General features: G+C 33.9%; 3 protein-coding genes across 4 annotated transcripts; all 3 read right to left on the bottom strand.

Annotated features, from left to right (window-relative positions):
* Nucleotides 1-429: 429 nt before the first annotated feature.
* On the bottom strand, nucleotides 430-6,457 carry LOC105171324 (Transducin/WD40 repeat-like superfamily protein). The gene is made up of 10 exons (XM_011092398.3): nucleotides 6,099-6,457; nucleotides 5,891-5,996; nucleotides 5,511-5,571; nucleotides 5,124-5,419; nucleotides 4,484-4,623; nucleotides 3,247-3,321; nucleotides 2,364-2,454; nucleotides 1,740-1,943; nucleotides 1,223-1,267; nucleotides 430-973 (listed from the first exon to the last, which is right to left on the bottom strand). The coding sequence occupies exons 1-10, from the start codon at nucleotides 6,312-6,314 to the stop codon at nucleotides 888-890; spliced, it is 1,320 nt and encodes a 439-aa protein (XP_011090700.1). The 5' UTR covers nucleotides 6,315-6,457; the 3' UTR covers nucleotides 430-887.
* Nucleotides 6,458-7,429: 972 nt separating this feature from the next.
* Nucleotides 7,430-17,460, bottom strand: LOC105171314 (protein transport Sec1a). Of its 2 annotated transcripts, XM_011092387.3 has the most exons (22): nucleotides 17,308-17,460; nucleotides 16,924-16,982; nucleotides 15,539-15,620; nucleotides 14,930-15,008; nucleotides 13,996-14,046; nucleotides 13,798-13,894; nucleotides 13,668-13,700; nucleotides 13,431-13,559; nucleotides 12,805-12,996; nucleotides 12,638-12,721; nucleotides 12,468-12,566; nucleotides 12,284-12,354; nucleotides 11,668-11,764; nucleotides 11,260-11,385; nucleotides 11,069-11,164; nucleotides 9,947-10,066; nucleotides 9,769-9,846; nucleotides 8,742-8,953; nucleotides 8,401-8,491; nucleotides 8,226-8,315; nucleotides 7,772-7,865; nucleotides 7,430-7,693 (listed from the first exon to the last, which is right to left on the bottom strand). In XM_011092387.3, exons 1-21 carry the CDS (start codon nucleotides 17,372-17,374, stop codon nucleotides 7,812-7,814), a joined length of 2,007 nt encoding a protein of 668 aa, XP_011090689.2. In that variant the 5' UTR covers nucleotides 17,375-17,460; the 3' UTR covers nucleotides 7,430-7,693; nucleotides 7,772-7,811. The 2 variants fall into 2 exon arrangements, with proteins under 2 accessions (XP_011090689.2, XP_020550169.2); XM_020694510.2 differs by lacking the exons at nucleotides 15,539-15,620; nucleotides 16,924-16,982; nucleotides 17,308-17,460 and adding an exon at nucleotides 15,339-15,473.
* A 2,027-nt stretch (nucleotides 17,461-19,487) lies between these two features.
* On the bottom strand, nucleotides 19,488-21,750 carry LOC105171303 (vestitone reductase). Its single transcript, XM_011092376.3, has 4 exons — nucleotides 21,575-21,750; nucleotides 20,726-21,253; nucleotides 20,001-20,196; nucleotides 19,488-19,875 (listed from the first exon to the last, which is right to left on the bottom strand). The coding sequence occupies exons 1-4, from the start codon at nucleotides 21,702-21,704 to the stop codon at nucleotides 19,734-19,736; spliced, it is 996 nt and encodes a 331-aa protein (XP_011090678.2). The 5' UTR covers nucleotides 21,705-21,750; the 3' UTR covers nucleotides 19,488-19,733.
* Between the last annotated feature and the right edge of the window lie 3,697 nt (nucleotides 21,751-25,447).

Below are 25,447 nucleotides of genomic sequence, written 5' to 3'. Positions count from 1 at the left end.
ATATGTTTGATGTTATTTCGTATGAGATAAAAACTACTCTTCATTGTCAATTATGTATCTTTTATATATACTTATATATATGTATGAGTATGTATATAATTTTTTTTAGTTGTAGAGCCTATAATTAACATAGACTTATTTTTTATAAAAAACAAATGAGGTACTATTTCAAAACACCATCAAAACTTTCAAAACAAATCAGGACAAACATTGTCCATGTTTTGACCCATCTCGGAGATGAAACAAAATTGAAACTAAACATTATGCAGAAATTCCAAACCACCATTCTCATTACCGGTTTTTATTCTCCTCCTCTTTCATTTTTCCGTTAATTTCTGCAAGCCTTTGACCAGATCCACCACACATTTTACTTTGTAGCCTATATGAGTAAGCAATGTATTGAGAGTCCAGATACCAGTTGGCCGTACATGGTAAATGTCAACTAAGTTGATAAACATATGAATATCAGTTCAAAATCCCAATCCAGATATTAAAGATAACCTAAAGTACCCATGCTATCAGTTCATTCCAATAGTACAACTTATAAAAGTGCTCTCATTTCTCAGCACAAACAAAAGATAAAGCCGAAGCACTGACCAAAAATTTCTCAAAGTAACCAAATTACTAGCTCTGCTGTTTTTTCTTTTTGCCGGAAAAAACCGAAGGGAGTAAGACCACCTGGTTCTCTTTCAAACTTCTCAGAGAATTTTTGTCCCAACTTACTTTCTTGCCTACAAAATTCTAGCAAGTATGAAGATAAGTGAGGTTTTACGCCCATGATAATTTTCCATCCAGAGAACTGTGTCAAACTCGCCTTGAAATTTACTGACTCTGACCAGAAGCCCTATCTCATGCACAATGGGTTAAACCTGTTCCCGATACTCTCCTCAGGAAGGATGCAACGGCGGGCTTGCCCATAGCTTGACTTTCTTGTCAGTGCTGGCCGTGGCTAAAACAGCCAACTCTTTATTTTCTGCAGAAAGACAAAAAGAATGCATTAGAGTTGTTAATGCATTTAGAAATGTTCCAAAGATGTATTTTTGTAGAAATTAATTAGAGTCTTATATGTAAATTGATCACAAAGAACACGAAGGTAAAATGACATTACACCAATAACCTACACCAATCCAGAAAATAAATAATTAAATACTTGGCAAGCACTGAAAGTAGAAAACAAAGAAATGCTTGACAAGCATCATATTGAAATGTAAAAGCAAATTACCCATAGGAATGGTTGTTGGCGCCCATGCCATATCCGTGATATCACCTGCATCACAGTTTGCTTATGTCAGATAATTGAAGACAGTTCTATGCATAATCCCAGTTTATTTGCTGCATGAGACAAATGTGTACATCAGAACTATATTTGCTTTGCATTTAATCCAGATCAATCTGACTGGATAAGGCCCAGTAACAATATTCTGCAGATGTCCTTTACTGTCAACACCAATACCAGCCATTCAACACATAACCAAAATTTAGGTGTTCACCATCTGCTGGAGCTTAATTTTAGTGAGAATATTAGGGTATAACAGCAGAACACGCTTTGACCTGGATGAATATATTGATGAAGGAGAGAAGAAAACTCAAACATACATGAAGTTCTTCTATTATTATGATTTCACTATAATTACAGCCCCCCCCCCCCCCCCACCTTTTTGCCATCCATAAGATCAGGTGGAAACCTGTCGTACAACATACATAGAAAATCACTAGGAAATTCACAAAATCAGATTTACCATCATGAGCTTTTTCAGCAGTGTCCAAAACCTCTCCAGTCTCAGCACACAGCCACTGCAATGTTGAACCATGAGTTGCTGCCAGTATCTTCCCATCAGGCGACAGACTCATACGATCATAGTGTAAAGTAGTGCCATTTGCATCATGAAGTGGTATGGGAAGCACCTTCAAAGTCTTAGGGTCCTCATCTAGATGATATCGAACTTCATGAATGATGAAACAGCTAAAGGTCAGCAAAAATATACGATGCTATTATCACAGGAAGTATAGATGCAGTAGTTTGGGATAACAACAGTATTTAGTGTTGATGGCCAACTAATGCCCAGTGAAAAAGGATCATTTGTTGTAAGATATGTTTAAGATTTCTACACAATTTCATGTTTGCAGCTGGGAATTGATGCGGTTATGTCCCTCGTTTATTAGTTTCTATCACTTACAAGTAAGAAATAGTTAACCTCAAATACTATTACAGATTGCTATAATACATTTCCAAAGTGTATATTACACTTCCGGTATGCAACTATAAATCCCAGTTTATAAACTGTCCTTGCCATCAGCTTCATCTAATTCATAAATTCAGAATAACTCAACAAAGTAAGAATAAAGTCACAAACTATTCATACCATTGATATTCCATATTCTTATTGAACCATCCTTGGAGGCTGTGATGATTTCTTCCGAATTTGGAGTAAAGCAAAGCCACGTTACTGCACTCTGAAAATCATACATACCAAAAACTTAAGGTAGAACAAACAGGGTGAAGTTGGAAGAAGCAGCAGACATATTAATAGGATTGATCATGATGCAAATATGTGGAAGTAAATCTCAACTTTTTTTTTAAATATGATAAAATATAAATCGAGAATGAACAAAATGTAACTGGAGTCAGGATCTCCTGCCAGAGCCATAAAGAAACAGAATTTACTCGCATTCCAAAAGAGAAGTTCTACTCTAATAATGGGCATCAAACTCTTTGTTTGGATGTTGGGAACATCTTTCCTCCCAGGTTCTTTATCTTGATAAGGGTAAGTTTCATGAAATACCCAAACAAAATTACCAATAAAAAGAAGACATGAAGCTGTGACAAACGAAAACAGAAAAAACTGGAAATGAAACAAACATATAATAGAACTTGAAAATCCACAATGTGCCTGGAAAGGTACCACTTAAGAGACCTTGAGCTCTTGTTTGCACCACTCGAATTTCAATGGAGTACTATGATAAATTTATTTATGGAAGTTGGAATTCCGACCAAAACACTAACTCTGAAGTCTATGCAACCCATAAACCTCAAAAGGAGATATCAGAGGTGCAAAAAAAAGCTAGAGGAGGCTGGGTAGGATTTAGCACACATCTAGCACAAATCTCATACTTTACACAATCATACAAAGACAGCACCCTGCACCGCAAGTCTGGATGAAGTCATTATAATTGCAATACAACATGAGCTAGGACGGAAGAACGAGAAGCACAAATAGCATTACAAAGCATGCATGTAACCACAACCTTGTGACCTTTAAGCTGCATAACCTTTAAAATCTCCTTCACCGAACCATCCTTCGAGTACACAATTTCCCAAACCTGTAAAATAAGGCTATCAAAGGTAAATGTATGCTGGTTGATACTAAATAAGGGGAACTTGCCAGTACAATACTTATATTTTTAGATTTTTCTTCAATAAATGTAGAAGCTAGGGCGTCATAGTTCAATAATTTTCAATTGCCAAAATGGTACACATGGATGCCTACTGAACTTAGGACAACTATTCCAGATACATTCTCACAAGTTATTGGATGTCTTTTATGAGAAGAGTAATGCCATATTCCAAAAAATCCTGAGTTAAGGATATTTTACCATAAAAATCTAATCACCAGTATGTCAATTCAGGTACAAAGAGCAATGTGTTAACCCATCAGATAAAGAGAAAAATGGGTTCGGACCTCGATGGAAGAGTAGAAAAAGGCTTGGTATATCCTATCACATTACTCAATGTAATAAGGCAATACACAAGTGGATATTGCAAAATGTATTCCCAAATTATATGTAGTACAGTAAACTTCCGCAGTCATTCAATAAGATCTATTCATAAAAACAAATATAATTAGTGAAATACAGATGATTCAAATATTCCTGTTAAATAAATTTGAGTAGTCAAAGATAGAAATTTGAAATTATTGAGGTTAGGCACACAGGCGACCAAGAAGAAGAAAACATCTCCTCTCCAGAGAATAGAAAAGGAAACTAAAAGCATCAACTTGGTTACAAAAGTTCTTAACTTAGGATTAACCAAGTACAAAAAAACCAATTATTTTCCCAATAACTTCCTTTTGCTTGCTCGTTAACATGAAAATACCCATACAAATTTATCAGATGGAAATAAAAGTTAAACCTGATTTAAGCATCATACATTGTATACTTTTGTTGTATATAAACAAAAGTTCCCTAATATTCAAGTGTTTCATATATGGTGGTTTTTTTAAATTTAAGAACCTTTCAATAGAGGGTCAGCTTTTCAATGTTTAATAAGACTCTTTCATAAAGGGCCGGTTTCTCTACAAGGATAATATGTTTTCCAGTAAAATATAAAAGCGCCACAGATAGCAAAATTCATAGACACCTCTAATATTAATCTAGTTCAGTTTCAAACCTTATTGAGAAAAAAAGTAATCACATGAGCATAGAAATCACTCTGATTCCTAACAGTCAAACGTCATTTAACTCAACACATGAACAGGACTGTCACCTTCACATCAGCAGTAAAGGCAGCCGCTGCAATGAAACGACCATTAGGAGAAATGGTGGCCATTGTATTTTTGAGCTGGTTTGTGTCAGTATGGCCCAATACTTTTCCAGATTTTCCGTGCCAGAGTATAATATCAGTGCCTGCAAGGAACATGAGAAGCAAAAAGAGAGAGAAATTAGTTTTCTTGCAGATTCTTATCCATCAAACCTTCACTTTTCTCAACAAAAAGAGGAAAAAGATATCCTTATGAACAATAATGCAATTGTTCACTAGACAGCTTTAAGTTTCAATATATTGAACTAGAAAATAACAGCAGCCAGAAAAAAAACACATTATTAACATATGCAAAGGAAAAAGATTTAGCAACTCTATGCACCAATTTCACGCAAGTTCCAAACACCAACTTTAGCATGCAGTGAGAGAAGATGCTATTGCAACAAAAGAAACTAAAAAAGAGAAAAAGAAAATAACAAATTACTGAACCATCTTATTAAACTACCAGGGAAAGTGCGACAGTTTATAATACCTATGCAGAGACAAGAAAGAAAATAACATATAATAAGAAAAATGTCATGATATTAGAAGGTTTTATGTAAGCTCAACTCCATACAAGAACTGATTATCAGCAATAGAAAAGCACCTTCTGAGCATGACGCAATAATTGCACTCCCATCAGCGCTGCCATAAGTTGCCTTGGTTCCGACCAAAGTTATGATGGCTCTCTTGTCATGAACTTTGTGGTGTTCCCATTTGATTTCAGGAAGAGGGAGCTTGCTCTGTTGCTTCTGCTCGCCAGTTGTTTTGGGTTTTTCTTCTCCATACATGTATAAAGATGAGCCTGCGAGTACCTGGGTAGCCACTACTACAGACGACGCATCACCAGCAAAAGCAACTGCTGTTGGATGACCTCCAGCAGGTAAGTTGATTCTCAGAAACCTATAAAACATAATTGGAACAATTAGAACACGGAAATGAAACACTTGCAGCAATACAACTGGGGTGGAGAAGAGAAATCAGAGATTAGTACTTGAAGCTTTTGCTTGAAGCATCATCCAACCTGAAAACCCGGACAACACCATCTCCGCAAGCTGCGCAACCAGTGTTAAAAAACTTCAGGATAACCATAATAAATTCAGATTTTGACTGAGATGCTAATTGAACATGACTAATCAATTAACAAGTAAAAGAATAAACCACATCCAGAAACAGAAATATATACTACCCATTATGGTACAAGTTAATGACCAGAGTTACTAAAAATGAAAACTAAACCAGGAACTAGTTCAGTAGGTTATATCGTAAACAATTGATAAATGACCAGAAGAAAGGCTATCAAGCATGACTGGAGACCAATATAATACTCAACAACGAGAACAATAACGGGCAGACTGAAAGCAAAACAGTTACCAGTTGCTAAGCTACGTGCATCAGGCGAAAAAGATACACTGGTGACAGCATCCCCGTGCCCTTTCAAAGTATTCAAATCCAACGGGTGATGCTTTTTATTAGCATCCTACAGTTATAATACAAAACAATAGGAGATCAAATTCTCTAAGACCCTAAGATAAACAGTACGATAGAACCAGAAAAGAAGCAGAAGGAATTCGATCTTTACTTTATCGGCTGCATGCGAATGGGAGTGAGATTTGTGGTGGGGTTTCTTGGCAGCCGATGGCTTCAAAGCGGGTCTGGGGTTCGTTTTCAGGGTTTCGGGCCTGTTGATGGATTCGATTTCAGATTTCCTCTTCCGGAAATAGGTCCCAAATATTACAAGTGCGATCACAGCTCCGACGATCACCGAGAAGGCGATAATCGGCAGAATTGCGTCCATTTCGAAAATTCTTGGGGGTAATGCTATGAAATCTTTTGAGTTATGGGTTTTGAATTAGAGTTTTACTGCGAATTCGAAGCAAGTGTCCATGCGGATTGCATTGGCGTAGGGGTTGGGGTGCAACGTTTATCCAGTTTCGTCCGATGTGAGCTGGTGTCGCATTTCAGAAGCAGCGACTTACAAGTATTTGTTAGTGATGAACTCGGGCCTGCAGTTCACATGTGGAAGAAAGAGTGTGCATATTTTGGGCTGGGCCAGGCGTATGGACCAACCGACCTGTAGCAACTTTATAATGAAAGTTGCAAAGTGCGGTTAGTTTTTCAGTTAACCCCTTTTTTGGCCTTGTTACATGTGGGATAATGTTTTGGAGAGAGCTCATTTTTATGGTAGATTTTCCTCAAATACATCATTCCACGTGCAACAAGACCAAAAAAAGGGGAGCTAATTGACAAACTAACGACATTTTACGACTTTTCATTAAAAATTGATTAAAGTTGTTAATGGGATTAACTTTGCAACTTTTATTTGACATTTTTGGACCAAAAAAGAGTTCCCATAATTAAGGAATCAAAACGGGCACGAGGCTTCCATATTTAGCCTAAAAGTAAATATGAATTATGTTACTAACGAAAATTAAGTATATATATAAATTTTATGGGTAAGGATAAAATATTATATGCATATCCAAGTTTACCTAATTCAAGGAAAATTATTGACAAAACAGATGTGTTTGCGTTGATGCAATGTATATGGAGGTTATACAATTGTTATTGTTCCCTAACCCTTTCCATGAAATCATAAAGACAACCCCTTTCTTTTTTTCAATCATCCGCAAAATGAGTTAAATACAATGAATTATCGTTTAAATATAAAATATGTTATAAAACCATTAAAGAAATGAAAGGGAAACGCAATCCTTGAACCTTCAGAAAAAAAAAAAAAAGAAAAAAGACAACCCATAAACTAGGAAGTAGCGAGCTTCTTTTTCAAAAGTTCAAAAATCACACTGTTTTTTCTTTTTCCTTTTTTTGTTTGTTTGGAGAAGTTTGTGCATATTAATGTTTTCACATAAGATAAACTGCAATAAAACCCCAAGTAAAAATGATGTGCCCAACTGGAAGCAGCAACTATACTTTTCTCATTGCTTGCAATGTACTTTCTAAAGTAACAGACAATATACTTCAAACACTAAAGCTTCAAAAATCACTACTAATAAAAGATAAATGATCAAGGCTGAGTACAAACAAAATTAATGGAGATAATCAAAGCTTCATATTTTAAGGCGTCATCCGAGTTTACTCCCATTTGCATGTAGTATAATTGAGCAGGACGATTCAGGGTTGTTCCAACGTTTGGCTCCTTCATGCACCAATTGCATGCTGGACATTAGGTAGAGATTTAGTCTTGATAAATCACACAGAAAGAAGTAAAGCCATCGAAAAATAGGAAAAACCTACGCTGTTTGGCCAAACTGTATCTGTACAAAACTTGGACTGTTCAAACATTAATGTCTTCCATTGAGAGCTCCTTTTCTGACAAGAGCTTCAGTTTCTGACAAAAACGAGAAAAGAAGCAGAAAATTATGCTCTGTTGATTTTTTATTTCAGTGTAGCAAACAAGTCAAAAAAGATGGCAGTTTTCAAGTATAGAAAGACTCATGGAAGGTAGAAAAGGTAGATCAACTCTAAAACTTGATCATTTCATATATCTGTGTCAGGTACAACAACGATAATTACAGTCTCATATTCCAAACTTAAACGTGGTTATACATAATTGATATATGGATTGGGTTATAGTACAGCTCCAGCAATTTGCACTATTTTAAGCAGAAAAGGGAATGTAAAGAAAAATGTTGGACAATCTTTGGAGAAAGAGGGACAAAAGTTAAATGAAGCACGAGAATATAGTTACCGTAATATATTGAGGTGGATCATCAATACTAGTTGTGCCAAGGACCACTTCCCTTCTTAACTTTGCTGTAAGTTTATGGCAAACCCTAAGCTGTGGGCAGACCAATAACTTGGTTATAGATTAAATTGACCACGGAAGCTTAATGCTGTGAAGGAGAACAATCAAGAATTTATACCTCAGATCTGGTTGCCCCACCTATTATGAATATAAAAATGCGCTGTCCCATCTTTCTAAAGTCAGTAGATATGCATTTCAAGACTGAGTCACTGGAAACCATGGAGGCAGAGAGAATAGAAGTGAGTTGTGTTTCTCGTAATAATGGAAAGATCAAATTGCAATCAAGATCTCTCATACAGTGAAAGTAGAAGAAAAATGTAAATGCAAGTTGAGCATTTGGAGGTTATGCTGTGTATTTTTCGTAGACCGATTTACTCCACATGATGAATTAACCAAAAATAGGAGTATATTACCTGGATCACAAGCTTGAATCAAGAGAAAGAGTAGCACATGGGTTACCTTGAAGTTCCATCATCAGAGTTGCGCGTTCGTGCCCATGTTGCAGTTCGTCTTGATCTCATAGAATGTGGCTGACCTGTTTTACCTGATGGAGGCTGTGGCGCTCCAGAACTCCCGTGGGTAGTGGCACGATTGGAAGGAGTTGGACTAGTGTTCATGCATTGGTACTCATCTTTGGGCAATTCTCTTTTATTCAACTTCTCAATTAACTCCTGAGAGAGAAACCAGGTCAATATATGCAAAACATAGTCAAATAAAAGTTGACGGATGCCTCTTTCACTCCCAAACAGGCTTCACAGATGGTGCCAGTTTAAGTATTGTATTAAAAATGAGTATGTTTCTCACCTTAGATGGATGAATATTGCCTCTTCTCACTTTTGTAGATAAATGGTTCAATATATGCACAAATCGTGATAATGCGGAAAAACAGTGAAGTTCAGAAGCATAGACTTTCAATAGTTATTCACAAGATCACAGAATTATATGCCTGTAAGTTCTCCTAAAAATTACATAAATAAGTACTTGTTAATTACGCAGCTCCAAGTACAACGAATAGAGCCATTGGTTGGGTGAAATATAATCAACAGCATTTTCTCATGTTATAATGCCTCAATTTATGCATCCGCAGCCGCTGCAACAAGCACTTTTTTGCTTATCACAAGGTATATCCTGCGTTTGCTCATGTTATGGGTGGTGATTCTCCAGGCAGTTCTGAACTAAACACCACCATTTTAATTTGCCTATGAACCAAAGGAGTGAGGAGTGAGGATTGAGGATTGATATCAATCAAAACCTCATTCTCCAGGATCAAAGTCCATATGTCCAGTAGTTTCAGACATAAGTTTATGTTATTTATTGTTCCAAGATAAAAGGATCATGTCTGAACAGCCAAACGAAGAACAGATGGTGCAACAGGCAAGTTCTTCTTTACTGTGAATATCCAAATTTTTCAGACCCATCTAGCGTCATAAATAGATTGAAAGAATTTTATGCTCAAGCAACATATGCATTTAATCTAAAACCGAACCTCAATCTTGGGATAAAACCGAAATAGTGCCCACGTCTCTTCCTCTCCAGTTCGATCCTGTCTTTCTGCATGCTTCGTCTAAGAAGCAAAATAGTAGGCAACTTTCAGGTCTCAGATATAGACCCATGCTTCGGTTCTGTCAATAGTTACAAGCTCTTGGTCTAATAGAAAGATTTACCTTCGCTGAATCAAACTTGAGTGAGAATCCCCCATTTGAACTCTTTCTAGAGTCTGATGATGCCTCAAGCAATTTCATATTTTTCACTGTTTTCATGTCTGCACGTGATAATTTTGCCAACTGAAGAAGCAAAAATAGGTTCAGAAAATGCCAAAGAACTTCTAAACTTAACATTCAAACTCAATTTTGAATGTATATAGTTGGAAAAGACAAGAACTGGCTGAAAAAAATCTCTAGTAGCTTGAAAAATCTTTGGCGGAGATGGCCCAAAGGCATTCAATATTTTGCCAATTTTTGTCTCGTTTCTAAGTATTTGTAACAGTGAGTGGGCGACAAAACTAAAATTTCTCTCTCTTCATTTACAAATAAATTATATACATTTTTATACATATATATAAATATATATCAAAAAGACATGATTTGACAATAAACAGTACTTTTTGTTTCTTCACTACCCAACATCAAATATACCAAACTTATTTTATATTATCTCCAAAAATAAATCCAAACATACACACTATCTCTAACTTATTTTTATTTATCTTTATTTTTCTCTCTATCTCCGCAAAATACCCAAAAATAAGTTAAAAACAAAACCAAACATTTTGCAACTTTTTTGTATCTCCCAAGAAAATACTTTTACTTAATAAAATCAAGAAAAAGAAGAGTTTGACATTTTCTTTTTTCCTGATATTTGTAAGTAAACATTCAACAAAAGTCATATTTAATCCATCCAAGGTAATAACATGTTTACCAACAGAACTCCCTTGGTCAGCAATTGGATTTCATGTTTAAGTTTGGAAAGTGTTTAAATATTTGAAATAAAACTTAATTGTTAGAATGGAAAAACAACAGGTCGGAATTTTTTATAGTGATAAATCACAAATATCCATTATTATACACAAATGATGCTTATTGCACATTAAAAGTGGCTATATCAGTTATTAAACAAATATCATGAAACATGAAAGTATGCTTACAAAAGTGCGTCTCCATATGCCATATGAGCACATAACCTATGCATGAACATGCATTTGCACAAAAAACAGGCAAAAAGACCCTCGCGCACACACCCATATATGTAGATAGGGGTATGAATGGGCCAAGATGGAGATCAATAACCTGCATAAGTTTTACTGCTTTGTCACCCTCAAACTTTTCTGGATAGACACAACCATAAATCATCAAAAGCCGCAATTTATTCTCGCACGGCGCATTCTGCAGGGTAAAGAAATGATTAATGTATTGGCATGACTTAACAGAACCTAAAATAGATGTCTACTGGTATTCCTAGATTGAAATTAAAATATTACTTGATTGGATCTCAGAAAATGGATGACTTCCTTTGTTCCTGCATCACCAAATACAAGGTCCTGCTCCAGTTGTCCAAGTTGTCGAAGACCCGCATCTCTGATAATTTTATTAAGTTTCCCAGCAATCTGATTAAAAAAGGTATAAGATCAGCATTTTGCTAGGTTTCTCAACAAAAATACTTCTCTTCGTCTTCACAATCATTCTCAAAAATTTTCATTTGATTGGTCCATGTTAGTTGCACATTTGACTAGTCAAAAGAAAAATTAGAACTCTGCCAACTATTATACAATAACATGACAGAAACCCAAATCCAAATTTGCTGGTTAGGCCTCGAGTTGTTTTTCAGTTGATATGATATACATTTAAGAAATGATGAGAGGCTTCACAGATATTGTGAGGTAAACAACCTGAACATGGATAGAGAGTTTCTCCATCTGTTCATTATATTGTGGCAAAGCTTGAACCATTTTCTGCAGGTCTCTTGTGGATAACTCATTAGCATCTCTGCATAAAAACATAACTTGAATTGTTAGAGTTAGACAGATGAAACAACAGTAGTATAGAAAACTTCTGTATGAGCAAATAACAAGGTAGGCACCCAGTCACAATTTCTCATAATATTTTAATCTGAAAGACATGTAGAACAAACTGATCCTGTAAAAGTAAAAGTTCAGCTCTAGTCATATCAATCATCCAACAAAACAGAGACCTGGGTTTTAGATGAGTTTCCATACTCCTAAACTAAGATGAACTTGTCGGTTATCCATATATTTTATTGTGATCTGGGAACGAAATTTGCTTCTAAAAGAGATGTTTCAGTTTCAAACGTGTGGCCATCTTACTAGCTCAATCAAATATAAAAGACCCGGTGAATTAAAATGAAAAATCAGATTCTGTAGGCTACATTTACTGATTAGAAAATGTCCTCCACTCAATAACATAAAAATACTGCTTCTGGCCAGATCACCTGACTACGTGACAGGACATAATCAGATTGAGGTAGATGCATTTATAACCACCCACCTCTGTTGTAATTGTGCTGCTTTATTCTTGGAAGTAAAATTTGTCATCTTCTCGTGCAACCGTTCACTAGCCTAAAATTTTAAATGGAGAATATTTAAAAGATGGCACATATAAGTAATTGCCAAAGGCCATTCACATACAACTTCAAGGAACTTCAAGGAAAATGTGGATGTGTTAGAAATACCTCTGCTATGTGAGCATGCCGGAGCTCAAGCCAGACAGGATCATGATCTTCCAGAAGGACTTCCTTTTTTTCAGGGTCACCACCTGTTTTGCTAGGAACCTTGCATCCACTATATGCCATCAGAAAAGTACTCACACCCCAAAAAGAAATTCTTGGATGAAAGCATTTACCTCATGTATATATTTATTCCCTTCGAGCTCAAGCAGATCATGACACATTGCGTCATACGTCCATTCATGAATGACGGGAGCAATCTAAAGCAGCAAATTCATCAAATGTTCAAAAGGAATAAAACATGAAAAATCAAACTTATGAATTAGATTGAAGAGTATGAGACCTGATCAACTGATCTGTCTACTATAAGGAATTCACATGTTTCTGTTTGTGGGAAGTTGGGAATGGAAGATTTATAAGTTGTAATGTGGTTCCAAATTGCTGCAGCTAGCTTTGCCGGAACCAAGGCACGAGAGTTGTTATCTGAGGCACTATCAAGTCCTTTGGCAGCTTTATACCGCACATAGGGAAATTCCTGACATTGAAAATTGTGAAAGAAGGCAAATAAAATTGACAACAAATGGCACAGACTCGATTTTCCATATTTTCCGTATTTGAATCAGCAGTCCAAAAGGGAATATATTCCAGTGCTGCTCCATGCACTCCATGTCAATGCCATATTTTTGCACCAGGTAAATTTGGATTTTGGTTAAACTTTTTCCTTCCATCTACACTTACAAGGGGCAATATTCAAATTGATTGCCTCTCAACAAATTTAATAAATCAGGATACTCTTACCTTCTGCGTTTATTGGCATTAAAACTTTAAGCACTTTAATATTGCAATGAGACAGATTTAAAAAGGCAATGGAAGACAGTCAACCTGGATCAACACTCTTACTTTTCTTGAAGTTGTGGGAGGGTAGGGTTGAAGAATCAGGGTGAAACACAAAGAAGATTCTTTTGGTACCTTCAATGAAGCAAAAACCGTAGCAATTCTCGAGGCCATTACATTTAAACAGGCATCAAATTTGTGAGAATCTGCAGCATTATCACCGAAAAGTTCTTCAAGTGCTCTTTCATGATCAGTGATGAAGGCCTGAAATTAAAATTGCCCATGCAGATAGTTAAAATAGTTCGTCCTCTTTATTCCAAAAGCCAAACGGACATAATCAAAATCCAAAATACCAAAATGGATATGAGTTACCTGACTGTCTATAGAGAAGTACTCCAAATTCATCTACAAATTGCCAAGGGAAAATTAATGAAAAGATACTCCTTAGATTTCAACGAAGATAAGTATAATTTACTGCCAAAGACAAGTAGAGGTCGTTTACCTCTCTTAATGCACCAATACGTGGTACAACACTAGCATCATTCTTGATGCGAGTTAGAAGGTCTTTTGGTACATGCGAACTGAAGTATATATATGCTCTACAGCAACAGATTATCAATACAAGAAAGCAAGCATTTAGACTCCAGACAAGAAACTAAGCAGGGAGAATGAAGTTTGGTGATAAAAATCTCTGACATACTTCTTATACAAAGGTTCTCTTCCTGACATGTCAGACAACAACATGACAATGCTGAAAAAGGAAAAAGGAATTAGTGCCTATAGTTGATTTCCTGGAAAAGCTATATTACCGTAGGACACAATCCCAACATGAGTTAAATGGAGGTTTTCTGGAAGCATACAATAAGGCTAAAGAAATGACCAAGAAAAGGCAGATTCTCCAACAAGTATTACATCTTAACTAACTGAATACGATTACATCCGTCTTATGGAATAAACTGCTTCCAGCAAAGTCTATTCCTACCCTGACATTTCAAGTATTAAGAGCTCCATGATGATAATTGAATAGAAAGACTATTTTAAGCATTACAAAATGAAATAAATAAGAAAAGAAGATGGACGAGGACTTCTTTTCAATTACACTGATCTAGTAATTAAAAGACTATTTTAAGCACTGCAGAAAGAAATAAATAAGAAAAAAGAACGGGGTGAGGAACTTCCTTTCAATTACGCTGTTCCACTAATGACAATGGTGCGAGGAAATTAATCTTTTTTAACTGGCTAAAATATCAGTCATCAATTAGATAGCAACAGATATCAGAAGACAACAACTGCTACAAAATATTCTTTTATGAAACTTGAATTGACGGAATCATTACACGAAGATAGAGCATAAAAAAAAACTAGAAAGGATGAGATCACATACAGACAATGATATCAACCAGATACCAGAAGGACAACAACTAAAGCATTCCTAAAGCATAAAAAATAAGCATATGATGTTGGACAATTGGGTTTCAGATTAACTTCTATTCTTTAAACCAAGAGCAGAACTTCAACAATAATATGGAATTCTCAAAATGTCAGGATTGAATTTGAACTGGTATAACCTACTTTTGGTTCACCAAAAATTACAGCCTAATAGTTAGAAAAAGAAAAATGAAGAATGGCAATACTTTTCTTTGGATGGTTGAATGAAATATACGGCATCCATTGAAGGCAAAGGCTCTCTTCTTCTAAAAAGGTCTTCCACCACTGCAAGGATTGGGGACAAAAAAATATTACGAATGTTATAAAGCTAAGAACTCAACTGAAATATCTATACTGACGTTGTTGAATAATTAAATTGTGGATGACTTCATTTCACACAACATCGAGCGATAGTATGTCAGCACGATTACTTTAGCAACTGAAGACTAAGCTAATAATTCACATACAAGAAAAAAGAATAAAGACCTCTGGAATAAAACATCAAGAGCTTGTGACTCTACTGGAAATTAAGAAGAATGGGTAACAAAAGTTTATATTACTTTAGCAACTGAAGACTAAGCTAATAAATTCACATACAAGAAAAAAGAATAAGACCTCCAGAATAAAAGATCAAGAGCTTGTGATTCTACTGGAAATTAAGAAGAATGGGTAACAAAAGCTTTCTCGTGATAAATCTCTAAATTCTAAATTATTAATAGGAGAGAAATCCCATTGCTATGTGATAGAGCTTTATCAAGGTTAATATGAATAAAGCAACAGATCTTCTACTATATAACATAATCTTAAATGCTTACATGAAATTCCTTGGTCGGTGATGTCTGCCATTTTGCATGAGTGGGACATCACTTTTACAGTAACTTTGTCCATGATAAGTACCTGACAAAATTAGGTAGTTCAGAAGACTACTTTCCAAAAACTGAAGTGTCAGGATAAAGGAGGTAGATCCATGACAGAAAAAGAGCATTAAGATTATGAAATAGTCCAATTTCGTAAGCATGTTGAGGTGCTTTATGATTCATAAATTAATGATAAATTGATCCAGAAGAAGGCAAGTACATCAATTTAGACATATCTTTTCACATAATTAAATAATGTAGTAGATATTAACTCCTGTTTCTTCAAATTGCGTGGACTTTTAAAATATTAATATCAAGGAAAAACTCCCTTCCCCTTTTCTTATTTCCAGAAGATGCTCACAATAGAAGCCCAAAGATCAACACAATGGCAAAAAGAGAAAGCTTGAGAATTTTCACACAGCTAAAAGCCAGATAGTTGCGGTTCACCTTTCTCCATGCAACCTTTCAAAACTAATGAAGTACGTTCCAAGAGCAATTTCTATGGCCTGTTAGATAAGAAAAACTGCACGCACGCATTAACTTAGTATGATATAAAGCTGATATTGGTATAGGGATCAGTGATGAATTAATATACAACCATTAACAAAGACCCGTTATCCGTCCTTCCATCAGTCTGCTAACACCACTTCTAAGAAAAACTGCACGCAGGCATTAACTTAGTATGATATAAAGCTGATGTTGGTATAGGGATCAGTGATGAATTAATATACAACCATTAACAAAGACCCATTATCCGTCCTTCCATGAGTCTGCTAACACCGCTTCTAATGCTTTCTATACATTAACCTTTACTGTGCAACTATTGAAATTCTATCTCCTTCTCCATAACTTGAACAAAATATGGTAAAAGGAGCCAAATCACTTAATGTGTAGTATTTCAAGGGGAAAAAAAGGGTATAAGTTCATAAGGTGGTAAAACTATCTTTTAAACTTCGATTTGCCAGACTATCTAGGTTTCTGCTTGAAATAAGGATGTATACGCCAATAAAATTGCATGTTTTTAAACCTAAATGTGTTAAAATTAGATCCTATCACTATACTATTCCGATTATTTGGAAAAAGACATTTTCACTTAGAGCCCCAGTAAATTACAACAAAAAAGTTACAATTACTTAGATTCCTGACATACAAATATCTCGTTGCATGTGCGAAATTAAAGAAAAACTACTAAAACTAGAAACAAAATTTAAACCATTCTTCCTTTTTTTTTAAGAAAAGAAAGAAAATTATCTTCACTGCACGGACAAAATTTAAAGTATAACAAAAAAACCTTCACAAATTTGCTTCATTATAACTGTAAAGTACAGTGAGATTAAATATACCTTCCACGATGATTTTGAATCTGCTGATTTGGAATCTTGGAGCATTTCGTACAATAACCCTACAAGAGAATTACACCAAAATAATCAATCAATCCAAATACGAAGAAAATACATGATAAGAAGATCTCTACTTCAAGACTAGAAAAATCAACTTGTTATCTGGACAGGACAAGACAAGAAAAGCGAAACCTTCAGCAGATTGATCGTCGCCTTTCTCAAAACATAAAATAGTAATGAACCCTGATATAGTAACTACACTTGTTCATCTCAGGAAACACACTATGAAAACGCTGAAGAACATCGTATAAAGAATAAACAGAGAGTAAAAACATAGTCGAAATAACTAATACAAAGATATGGAATCGAGAGAGGATCAAAACTTACGATCGCGGCTGATTTGGCGGAAAGTTTTGTACTCGTGTGAGGAGGTTTCCGAATCCGAGAACGACATTTTCCGGCGCCGGTGGCCCAATACATAAAAATTTTAACATTCAGAACTTTCAGTTGTTTTTCTGGTTCTTGGAGAAAAGGAGAGAAAGAAATTCACAGAGAGAGAGAGAGTCTGTGTGTTCGTCGGAAGAGGCGGGTGATTTTAAGGAAAGAGGTCGTTATATTTGTGGGAGCGCATGATTTGCTCCAACGGTCTCCTCCACGTATATTGTATTTCTCCCCCTATTTTATCTCATATTTCACTTCTTTGCCCTTATATTTTACATAATTACTTATTCACTCCTTTGAATATCTTTTCCGAGTTTTGGTATGACAACACAAATTTTGGTGTGTATTTATCATGTTTTTTTGATAAACATCAATAATACAATTTTTCGCCCATCATAATCAAACACTTATGTAACTATACTAAAATGATCTCATTTTTTTTTTTCAAATATTGCTAAACGAGATATGTAATGTAGTTATTGGTTATGTTTTTTTTTTATGATTTTAATAAAAAAATAACATCAAAGTATGAGTGATGTCAAATTCAAAAGATTAAAAACGAAACCAAGGGAAGAACGTGTTAACATCATAGTTCCATGCAATTCATTTGCATAGTGGCTAAGCCCTCGTTTGATATGGTAATTGTATAATTAATAAATAATTAACTTTTAAAAAAACGATCATTCCGATATCGTAATTAAATTTTAAAATTGACCTTATTTAATTGATAGAAAGTGAAATTAGAGAAAAATAGTTGGGTGGGATTAAAACTATAAATTATACATAGTCTTTGGTTTTATTTTTGGACTATTTTATTTTGGGGTTTTGGAAATAAAGAGAGAAAAATAAAGATAAATAATTATGTGTTGGAAATAGATTGGTATATTTGAATTTGTATTTTGAGGTAATATAAAATAATTTAAAATTAGTGGTGTATGTTTGATATTAAAATTTATGAAACAAAAATTACTGTTGATTATTAAATTATGTTTTATATATATATATATATATATATTTATGAATTCACAGAAATTTTCTAATTTGAACTCAAAAGCAGAACAAATGTATCAGCCTTTTGCCTCTGAATACTCATCCAGCGGGTGTGTATTGTATGCCATATAGGCTCTCACCACATCATCGACATGGACTAGACTGGAATAAGCCTCCTTACGGGCCATGATCCAAGAAAACATGTTCCACCCGTCACTGAGTCGAATTTTTTATTTTATTTTATATATACATACTATGTATATAAAAATTATATCATTATTTTTTTATAAATAAAATAGGATATACAATATAAATTGCAATAAAAAATTCAATCTCATCCCTTTTTCTTTCTCCCATTTTTGTCCCTTTTAATTTTTTTCCTTGTTTCCTTCTCTGCCATGGATGCATATGTATAGATGGAGGCGATTCATGTCATTTCCACACAAAATGATGATGCAACACATGGCCAGATTTACATTTATATTAAATTTGAAGAGGGGGATTAATAAGTAATTACGAGGGGTTGGTCTTACTGATCATGCATGTTGTATTTGATCAAATGGTTGGTAGTTTGCGTTGCAAGGAATTAAATGACAATGTTCACTTATAATATAAAAATGGTAATATAAAAAGTAAATTACATCTACGTCTCATGATATTGAACGATATTCGATTTGATTATAAATATATTTATATTGAGATTGAACATTACAATTACCCAATTTGAGGTTTGTTCCATCTTAAATGTAACGTTATTCCATAGAATTTTGGAGATTTTTATATATGATATTTAAAAAATACAGCTCATTGAATTTTGATTGTAATTTAAATATTTTTTCAGAATAAAAATGTCTTTCAGATCAAATTTCAAGTAAAACATTCTTGGTTGTTTCGTCAGTGTATTAAAGTGAAGATTGTCAGCATCAAAGAATTGAAAAGACGATTGGTTATGGTGATATGGGGAAGACGATATAAAGAGATGGGGATAAGAATAAAATGAGTGTCAGATATTATTATCTTTTTTCATTTAAAAAAAATATTTAATATTCTTTTTTTCTTTCTATCAGAAAAGAGCTATGATATTTGAATACCTTATATATAATAATTTAGGTGGGAGCACTTTAAAACAAGAGGGGTAAGCTTGAAATACATTATTACACCATTCGATCCATTCATTGCCATATGAATTTAATTACAGACCAAACTGTATCGAAAGTAAAATTATTCAAACACGTGCAACCAAGAAACAAGGTACGGCACAACGGTAAGAGATTTTCTACCTCGTGTTTGTGTCGCACATGATGGTTACATTAAAAAATTCCAACACAATATGAATGTAGTATAATAAAATGGAATGAAACAAATGATGAATCATCAAACAACTAGAGAAGACCCTTTTCTTTGCAACACTTGATTGCTCCATCGAACATCTCCTCGAGCCCATTTTCATACTTGAATCCAATTTCCTGGAGTTTTTTGGTTGAAAGGCCAGAGAATTTAACAGGAATTAAATCTTTCCAAGAACTGCATAAAAACAGACCCCACCCCAGCCCCGCCAAAAAAAGAAAAAGAAAAAAGAGCAAATTGTTATTTAAGTAAAATAAGAACAACAATGACTATATATAGATGAAAGGAGAGTGGGAACTCACTCTGGAGTTGGCATCTGATACTCAGGGTATGTGGCAGAGATGAACTCACACAAATCTTCGATTGTGAACTCAACCGCAGAGCAAATGTATCGGCCTTTCGCCTTCGGATACTCAAGCAGGTGTATATGGGCTCTAGCCACATCGTCTACGTGCACTAAACTCCCATCCTTAAGGTGTTGATAATGCCCCTTATCACCTGTACCCATTGAAAGAAAAATATAGATTATGTTAACAGGACACTCAGGACTGCTATGTAGAGTTGACTATTAGATCATGCAGGGGAAATTACAATTGTAATCATATAATTTAGAAAAGTGGCATTTTTAGTCCTGTATAAATTGATTTTTGCAATTTAGTCTTGTAACTTTATAATTTTGTCAAACTGTAAATAAATTAATAAAGGACAAAAAATGACAACTCTCCCATGTTATAGGACTAAAAATACTAATGTCCCTTAAGTTACAGGACAAAAATTTCAATTTAATTGGGTCGTGTGCAAGTCAAATGTAATTCTTCGTTCAAATTGGGCAAAAAAGGATGAAATTGTCAAATTTTTAAAATTATAGGACTAAATTACGAAAAAATCAATTTGTACTGGGCTTGTCGCACCCATAAATTATAAGACTAGAATTGCATTTTTCCCGCATCATGCATGATGATATCAGCGCTTGGTTTTAAAACGTTATTGAGCATAACCAAACGCCCTCTAAGTAGAAGAAACGTACCAAGAATCAAGGCCATGGAGACATAGACTGAATCAGGGCAGTGAGAGCAAATGAAGGGACCGGTAATCCAAGTAGGGTTCACTGAGACAAGATCCAGTCCAAGTTCCTCAGCCAAACCCAGAGCTGCTTTCTCCGCTAAAGTCTTGGTCACGATATATGGTCCACCGAACGTCTTTAAGCTTCGTATAAACTCCACATCGGTCCAGCAACTTTCATCAACGAGTCCCGACTCAGACTTGTTGCCGAAAGCAACTGCCGAAATGCTAGACGTGTACACGACTCGTTTTATCGTTTTTGAATCAGCGCACGCCTGTAAAATCCCACGTAAGGCAGCCGTAACTCTTTTGACCTTGACTTCTTCCGTTTCTTTCTCCTCAAAATCCAATGGGTGAGCCATGTGGAAGACGCCGATGCACCCTTCTAAGGCCGGGGCAAATGTCTCGGCCTTGTCGAGATCTGCATTGAAAATCTGTAGCCTTTCTGATGCGCCGGGGAGGTTGGTTAGGTAGCTGATGTCCCGTTTGCGCTCTGCATGCAGTCAACCAACGTCAAATGGACTAATAAGTGAAAATTACAATTTTAGTCGTATAAAATTGGGAAAGTATTCGGACTGCAATTTTAGCAATGTGAATCAACTTAATTAGATGCACTTTTTCGATCGACCATTTTTTTTCTTAATGAGATTTCTTTGAAATGATTTAAAAAAATTATGAAAATATATAAGACTAAAATTGTCATTTGAACTGCATACTTGCACTATTAACATTACAATTTTTTGAAACTAATAATTTCAAAAATATATATAATTGTAACAATATGATAGTAGAAATAGTGATTTAATTGTGTGACCTGGATCAATCCTTATGGTAGCGTTGACAGAATAGCCATCTTGGAGAAGCCTCTTAATGGTCCAAGATCCAAGAAAACCTGTTCCACCGGTCACACAAACTCGTCCCTTCTTGTTGTCGTCTGCTGCCATCTCTCTCCCTGAATCTGATCTCTCTATCTCTCTCTCTTGTGTTCTCTCCGTTGACTAGGAAGGAATAAGGCCATGCATATATACACACACATATATATATATATATAGGCTTCAAAATCACATAGATGGAGGAGGTCATTCATGTCTTTTTCCTATCTACTCCGTTGCCCACTCGATAAGAACCCCCCCACCCAATCCCCCCCCAAAAAAAAAAAAGAAAAAAAAACACATGCAACACATGGCCACACACTATTAACGTACGTACCATATATAGCTAGCTGTCCCAGACCTATACATATATATATCATCAATGTGATATACGTCATTTACAGTTTAAGATGGTTAATTTTTTGAATAATTAACATTCGAAGAGGGACCATTGCATGTAATGTCCGCATGCAACCATAGATCGTGTGCATGCCACATGATGCAAATTGCGTTTTGCAAAGGACGTCACCAAATCCCGAAGCTCATCAAATGGTCAGTATTGGTGGAATCAATTAATCATATTTATTATATAATTAATTATTATTTTTAAATAAAAATAAAATGATGCATCTATAGTATAAAATGAACTGGATGAAGCTTTTCCGTCCACGACAAAATATCCATGCAACCAAAAATTCTAGCCCAATCGAGCTAGCTATGTTATTAATACATGGCTGGAGCTATTACTCCAAGCAGCGTAAATTTTTTGTCCCTACTGAGTTTGGCATTCCCAATTAATAATTATGGGAAGTGGTATGCTAATTATACGATTATTATAATTAATTTACCTCCTATTTATGTATTCTTGGCCAAATTCAGTACGAATTAGAACTTTTCGGATGAGTTTTACCAGCGTCTATTCTCTAATAATTTTGTATATTTTTTAAAATATTTTATTTGTGTATATAAATTAATACTATATATACATGGAATTAATATAAATAAAACAATACACAAAGTATTAGAAGTATATTCAATCAATATTTCACCTAATATAAGAAAAAAGTGCAAGGAACCCCCTTGTGATATCTACCCCCTTATGAAAAAATAAATAGCAATTTACCTCTCTATATATTTTAAAATGCAATAATTTACTCCCTCTATGATTTTTAAAATGAAGCAATAAGGAGATAAATTGCTTTATTTTAAAAAGTACAGGGGAGTAAATTGCTATAATTTTTAGAAGGATAAATTGCTATTCACCCCGTAATATAATATATTTTTATTTTACCAGAAACTTAAACTTAATATTTTAAGTAATACTATATATGTAATAATTACACATATTTAGTCTCGTCATATTTTTTCATAAACAACATTATTTAAATATATATTTACATATTTTTTGCTGATTTTTTCACGTGAATTCTTAATTCATTGTACTTTTGTAATCAACAACTAATTACATACACTATTATCCTAATTCAATCTCTCTCTGCTCTTTTATTTATTTAATTTTGGGTCAACGAGAGGGGGCGTCATAATGTGTTCCTAGCTAACGAGTATTATAATAAACTGATTTGAAAAAAAATAAAATAAAAAACACGAGTACTATAATTAATGGGAAAATGTGATTCTCACAATCAGGTCATAATACATATAAATTAATGTTTTTTTCTTTATTTTATTTTTAAATGTACAACTGCGAAAATTAACCTTCAGGTCTGAGATTAAAAAAACAATATGTAATAATAATAAAGTACCTCCATGTTGAATTGGAATCAAGTACCAAGTACTTGAATAGTATTGCTCCATTCCCACCCTATGGTTATATTAGTAAGTTGAGCAACATTAGAAGACAAGAAACGTCAACTCGAGGACAAGGACAAGCTACCATTGATTCATTCATTAATTATATAAAATAAACAAATAACGAATTATTATTATTAAACTAGACAAATAATTATATTAATTATATATTGTATTTGACTCAAATCTTGAAAATACACCATCATATTTATTAAAAAGGAGTTACAACTTTCTCTCCATTTTCGTGGTTGCCTGCTTTTGCGCGCTTTCTTCTTCTTCTGTTGGTTCTCCACAAGTTCTTGATAGTTTTGCTATCGATACATGTGGTCATAAAATTTGTTTATTCTTTTTTCTTTTTTTTTCTCTCGAGTGGGGTAGACTTAGATATTGATGAAATTATGATTTAGTTCTTTTTTTTTAATAATTACATACCTCTTCCTTGAGGTTTCATGTAATTATACGTACACTCTTATCTAACAAATAAGTCTTCTATTAATCAAAATTCACTGGATTTGATAATATTTAAAAAAAAATGCATAAAAATTCATATTTATCCCGATTGACTTATTACTGATTCATTATAGGTCAAGTAAATCAGCTATGACCAAATTACCCTTATGTATCTTTGCATGTTGATGCATGTTAGGAAGTATATATTTATTATTATAAGGGTAGTTTAGTAAAAAAAATTATTTGACTTGCAATAAGTGAATAATAAATCAATTGAGGGTAAGTATCGATTTTATTCAGTTTCTTTTTTTTTTTTTGTTAATATCAACAAATTCAGTAAATTTTGACTAACAAATAGATTTATTTGTTAAACGAAAACAAACTTTAGAGGTACTAAATTAATATAATTTTCAAACCACATAAAATTTACATGTAATTATACTAAATCTGATGAAAGGAAAGTATAATTATCCATTTTGTTTAAAAAGGACAAAATATTTGTTTATGTGGGCTAATCATTTATTGCTTAGACCCAATGGTGCTCATTCACTTTCTTGATACCCCAATCTCTTTAATTGTTAGGGTTAGGTTTAACAGTTAAGTGTACGATTTCAGTACCGCTGAGTTTCATTATAGGTACGGCGATAATTTATTTTGCTTATTTAAAATTGTATTAAATTGTTAATTATATAACATTTTGATGAGATAATATTGTTATAATTTCTATTAAAGTTACTAATATATATATATATATATATATATAGCGCGCACACGCCAATTCTTGATGAATATTCTCTGCCACAGATCTCCTGACCTGATGCACTTTTCATTACAGCCGTATTTTTGTTCTGGTTTTGAACTGCAATGTTCCATTACCCGGTTACACCCAATTGTGAAGTTTTGCAAGTATTTATTATAATGACACCGGTCGTTACGGGACATTGTTTCTATGTGTATATAATAAATACTTTTTTTGTATTTTAAAATATATTATAAATAAGAGTAGAATATATAAATCAATACGTACATTAATAAAAATAAAATAAAATTATCAATTAATGTAATTTTAAAAAGTTGAATAAGTTAGTTATTTTGTTATGAAAGGTATTTTTTATTTCAAAAAAACTTGGTACGGTGGTGTTATTAACCGTTGTTTATAAGTGTGGAGGGATTTTTTTTTTATATTAATATAGATAAAAGAATATTTTAAATTTTCTTTATACCGTCAACAAATACTTATAAGTTATTAATTACTATCGGCATATAAATAATTTTATATCATTTAATTTTATTTCAAAATTTATTCATACTCATAAAACGTATCAATACTTATAAGTCACATAATATGCCAAATTTTGATAATACCGGTTAAATTCATGCTACATTTAATAATTTGTTATATTGGGTACAAAATAATGGAAAAAATACAAGCAACCTCCTTGTGATATCGTAAATGAACAACTTACTTCCTTATGAAAAACTAAATATCAATTTACCTTCCTATATTTTTTAAAATACAATAATTTACCCCTTTATGATTTTCAAAATAAAATAAT

This window comes from Sesamum indicum, linkage group LG1 (assembly GCF_026168435.1).
Source record: "Sesamum indicum cultivar Baizhima isolate 11 linkage group LG1, ASM2616843v1, whole genome shotgun sequence".
NCBI classification, from domain to species: domain Eukaryota; kingdom Viridiplantae; phylum Streptophyta; class Magnoliopsida; order Lamiales; family Pedaliaceae; genus Sesamum; species Sesamum indicum.
This window is presented reverse-complemented; position numbering and strand designations above follow the sequence as displayed.

Coding starts and splice junctions, on each gene's coding strand:
- LOC105171324 (XM_011092398.3), bottom strand. CDS start 6,314: ATGGACGCAATTCTGCCGATTATCGCCTTCTCGGTGATCGTCGGAGCT. Junction 5,572..5,890: donor TGCACGTAGCTTAGCAACTG/GTAACTGTTTTG, acceptor CTGGTTGCGCAG/CTTGCGGAGATGGTGTTGTC. Junction 974..1,222: donor GCCAACAACCATTCCTATGG/GTAATTTGCTTT, acceptor GTCTTTCTGCAG/AAAATAAAGAGTTGGCTGTT.
- LOC105171303 (XM_011092376.3), bottom strand. CDS start 21,704: ATGGCAGCAGACGACAACAAGAAGGGACGAGTTTGTGTGACCGGTGGA. Junction 21,254..21,574: donor TACCATAAGGATTGATCCAG/GTCACACAATTA, acceptor GACTGCATGCAG/AGCGCAAACGGGACATCAGC. Junction 20,197..20,725: donor CTCCATGGCCTTGATTCTTG/GTACGTTTCTTC, acceptor CAATGGGTACAG/GTGATAAGGGGCATTATCAA.
- LOC105171314 (XM_011092387.3), bottom strand. CDS start 17,374: ATGTCGTTCTCGGATTCGGAAACCTCCTCACACGAGTACAAAACTTTC. Junction 15,009..15,538: donor CACCGACCAAGGAATTTCAT/GTAAGCATTTAA, acceptor CAATCCTTGCAG/TGGTGGAAGACCTTTTTAGA. Junction 8,316..8,400: donor GTGGGGCAACCAGATCTGAG/GTATAAATTCTT, acceptor GTCTGCCCACAG/CTTAGGGTTTGCCATAAACT.